The 3,723-nt window shown below is 40.6% G+C and overlaps 1 protein-coding gene across 1 annotated transcript; it reads left to right on the top strand.

Moving 5' to 3' along the window:
- Positions 1 to 407: 407 nt before the first annotated feature.
- LOC119901539 (transcription factor AP-2-alpha-like) lies at positions 408 to 3,464 on the top strand (the record flags this gene model as incomplete). The annotated part of the gene is made up of 3 exons (XM_038717105.1): positions 408 to 555; positions 1,985 to 2,126; positions 2,328 to 3,464. Coding segments are annotated over 3 exons (585 nt in total), but the record flags the coding sequence as incomplete, so codon positions are not given.
- Positions 3,465 to 3,723: the final 259 nt, after the last annotated feature.

The raw sequence follows: 3,723 nt of genomic DNA on the forward strand, positions 1-3,723 counted from the left end.
GACGCTTTTTGAGTGGAGTGGCAGTTTTGTCAGTGTTTTTTTGGGTCAGAAGAGCCTGTTTGTGTGTTTTATTTGTTATCCTTGTGCACTATGAGACCTTCTGCAGGAGTGAGTGCAAGGCTTCCTCTGACAGCATATTTCTACACTATGCTCTGCAATCTCTTGATCTTAGGTTAAAGCACAAAAATCACGCAACTCTATTCTGTTTGTTCCTCCTAATTTATGGGTTAAATGTCCTTTAGCAGACACTAGTCGAAGGAAAATAATCATGATAATGTGTAAAGAGATTGGCAAATGCCATATTTATTTCTTAATCCTTCATAAACAGTTTTTTTTACAAACCTTAACATGTTGTGCTAGAAAAGGTGTAATCTTGCATTATCTGGCTGGATTACTTCATAGCTTAATATGTGTTTTTTTTGTTCTCCTTCTGCAGAGCCAAGTCAAAAAATGGAGGTCGCTCTCTAAGAGAAAAGCTTGATAAGATTGGGCTCAACCTGCCTGCAGGAAGAAGGAAGGCAGCCAATGTCACTCTACTTACCTCACTAGTAGAAGGTATGACATGTCAGTGTTTCATAGCACTTTCTCAGTTATAATTGTTGTTTGCAGCAGCTGGAATGTCGCTTTCAGAGTGTGGGAACGTCAATCTCATTAGGAACTGTACAGTATCATAAATGATTCTCCAAACACCATTCATTGCTTAAATACTCCATTATATGAATAAAATGTCAATGATGCAAAGTTTTGTTTGACAAAGAACTTTGTATCATTTACCAGCTTTCAGTTGCACGTTACTTGCCCTTTGGCTCCCATAGTGATTCTGTCCGTTTAGCCAAAATCAGAGTGACTGAGCTGATGTTTAAATGCAAGCTGGTTGTCCTCAGTCTTGAGCTATCAATATAAATATATATTTATAAATGTATACACAGGCACAGACACACAAACACAATATAATCCTTTTTACTAGTCTTTGATATTTTTTAGGTTACTGAGTGTCTACATAACACTAATGGAGTAGCAGAACAGCTCAAAAACACATTTCAGCACCAGTTTTATCACTGTGTTTTTTTTTTGTTTGTTTTTTTTTTTACAATTTTAGTGTTTTGTATTATACTGGACACAGTAAGCAGTAACATGGCCACAGTCCTTCTGTAATATACTGCCAGGGAGACCTTCATCTTCACTTGTCAATGTCTTGAATACTAAAACAACATCCTCAGTTGTACCTTACCCAGAGAGTGATGCTTCTCCATGAACACGTTATCACTTTAATCACATCTACCTGCCGCTGGCTAAGGTAGAATATTTTTTCCTCTCTTTCTCCCTACACGCCTAATTTTCATAAATGGGCTGATGATTCTGAGCAGGAGAATGACTTGAGGCTTGTGTTATTTAGAGACCTTCAAAGCTGAATTAAGCCTTGTTATCTTGTGTGCAGCTCGCCAGGAGGGCCTACTGACCTTAAAGCTTGTGCTTCTGAATAGCTGCCCGTGTCCTCAAGTGATGTGCGTATCTATCAATAAGTGGTACTGTTGGTGCCTTGGGCACTCTCTGCTAGCATTTATCCACATAAGCCCATTATGACCATGCAAGTCAAACCACCCTCAAGACGGAAATATATTCATCTCACTAGCTCTTGTTCCCCCAAGCTATAAGACTGGGCACAGCTGATTATTCTGTAGTTCAAATGCTTCACTTCGTGTGCCTTGATGCTTAATGCGTGTATCAGGTCCAAAACGGAGCTGCTAGCATAATGCTATAAATTGATAAATTGCTGAGGCCGGCCAGCTTACCATTTGATCTTTGCCCAGTCAGTGATATCCAGTGATAATGCCTGTGTAAACAAAAATCTTTATTCTTTCATGAATTTCATCTGGAATTGAGACCAATAGCCAAGTGTCAACTTCAGTGCTGTCTTGTACTTGGGTTTAGAGGTGACGTGTTCTTTTCTCTTACAAGGATTGTTTTCTTCTTCTTCTCTTAGGTGAAGCTGTTCATTTAGCAAGAGACTTTGGTTACGTGTGTGAGACAGAGTTCCCTGCAAAGGCAATTGCTGAATACCTGGGCAGGCCGCATGTGGAACGCAACGAAGTTAACTCTCGCAAGAACATGCTCCTTGCTGCCAAGTAAGTCTCTTGTCTGGATGGTTGCCTGTAATTTGTAAAGAAATACACCTCTAGCAAAGCGGCATGTAGCTAGCTGACATCTTTTGTGGGTATCAGTATTCATTGATTCCTGGATGATATTGCAGATTGGATTTCCTGCAAACTTTGTTCTCAGATCCCAATGAAACAGATTCCTAAATCATTTTGGTTTTCTACCTTCAGGCAAATCTGCAAGGAGTTCACAGACTTGCTTACTCAGGACCGTTCACCTCTGGGAAACTCGCGGCCGGCCCCCATCATGGAGCCTGGAATCCAGGGCTGCCTGACCCACTTCAGCCTCATCACTCATGGCTTTGGCTCTCCAGCCATCTGCGCCGCCATGACCTCACTTCAGAACTACCTGAACGAGGCGCTCAAACAAGTGGACAAGATGTACCTTACCTCTGGTAGTGACACCCAGGGGTCCTCAGACAGTGGAAGCAAATCTACCGACAAAATGGACAAGCACAGGAAATGAGAACTCAAAGCAGAATCCTTATGAACTTGAGAACCCCTGAGTCCCTTAATCTTACTGCCCTGTCTGCCCTTTTTGGACTTATAAAAATCAATATTGATTGCTAAGTATTGTCATTTTGAGAGCTGAATTTGTGTGTATGTGTGCGTGTGTACTTGTTCTGTTGAATTTATATCAGATTTTTTGAGAAGTAAATGATTTCTCAGAACTTGTCACAGCTGGCCGCAGAGCAGTCTGTGTTGGCACATACGGTGAACTTGTCCTAACGGGAGCCCACGTTGCGAGGACGTGATGCACACCATATCGTACTAACCACTTTGCAGTTCCACACAGTTGCCAGTGTGCTGGCTACAACCATGGGACCTGTACTCAGTTGACAAGAGGAGGAAAAGAACAAAGTGCATACTGTTTTTCTCTCCCCAGAGGACATCATTTCAAGATGATGAAGAGTTGCTGTGGCTGTGAATTCCTCTCAGCCCCCCTCCGCGCTCTGTCTGGAGGCAAATCCACTGATTTCCTGTGTCTCAATGGACTTGCAAAGGACAACTTTTTATATGAGAAAGAAGGAGAAGAAAATCCACTTCATATTTTTGTGCTTGATTTGTACAACCACTTCAAAATGGCTCCAGTGTTATTGTGCTTTGTTCATGAGAGATGATTTGAATCTTATGTAGGCCTGAATGAGACAAGACAATTTTGGGTTTGTTATTCTGTGTGGTTCTGAAACCAGCCTCTTCAGTGTTCATGTGGATTACAGCAATGCTTCTGTTGTTACTCCATCTTTTAAACCTGGCAGCGAGAACAAGTTATTTTTGTGTTAGGTATTCATCATTCTTAGTATTTAAAAACCCAGGTCACCATCACCTACCAACCAGTTCAGTCCTGCCAGAGTGTATGTATGTTGTGAGAATGTGTGTAAATGTATATAATTCATTCTTTAAAAATGTTTTTAATTAGACATTAAATTCCAAACATAGAATTTTATCCAGTGTCTTGTCCTGGATGTAAATATTTTCTAATTTATGTTGTAATTTAATGGGCTTGTGTAAATAGTGGTATCATTCTGGTGTATGGTTTCACTTTTTATGATGTGTTAAACTTTTA

The sequence above is a fragment of the Micropterus salmoides genome, unplaced genomic scaffold, assembly GCF_014851395.1.
Source record: "Micropterus salmoides isolate LMB-PRFRI ecotype aquatic unplaced genomic scaffold, ASM1485139v1 Ms_hic_scaffold_1354, whole genome shotgun sequence".
Classification (NCBI taxonomy): domain Eukaryota; kingdom Metazoa; phylum Chordata; class Actinopteri; order Centrarchiformes; family Centrarchidae; genus Micropterus; species Micropterus salmoides.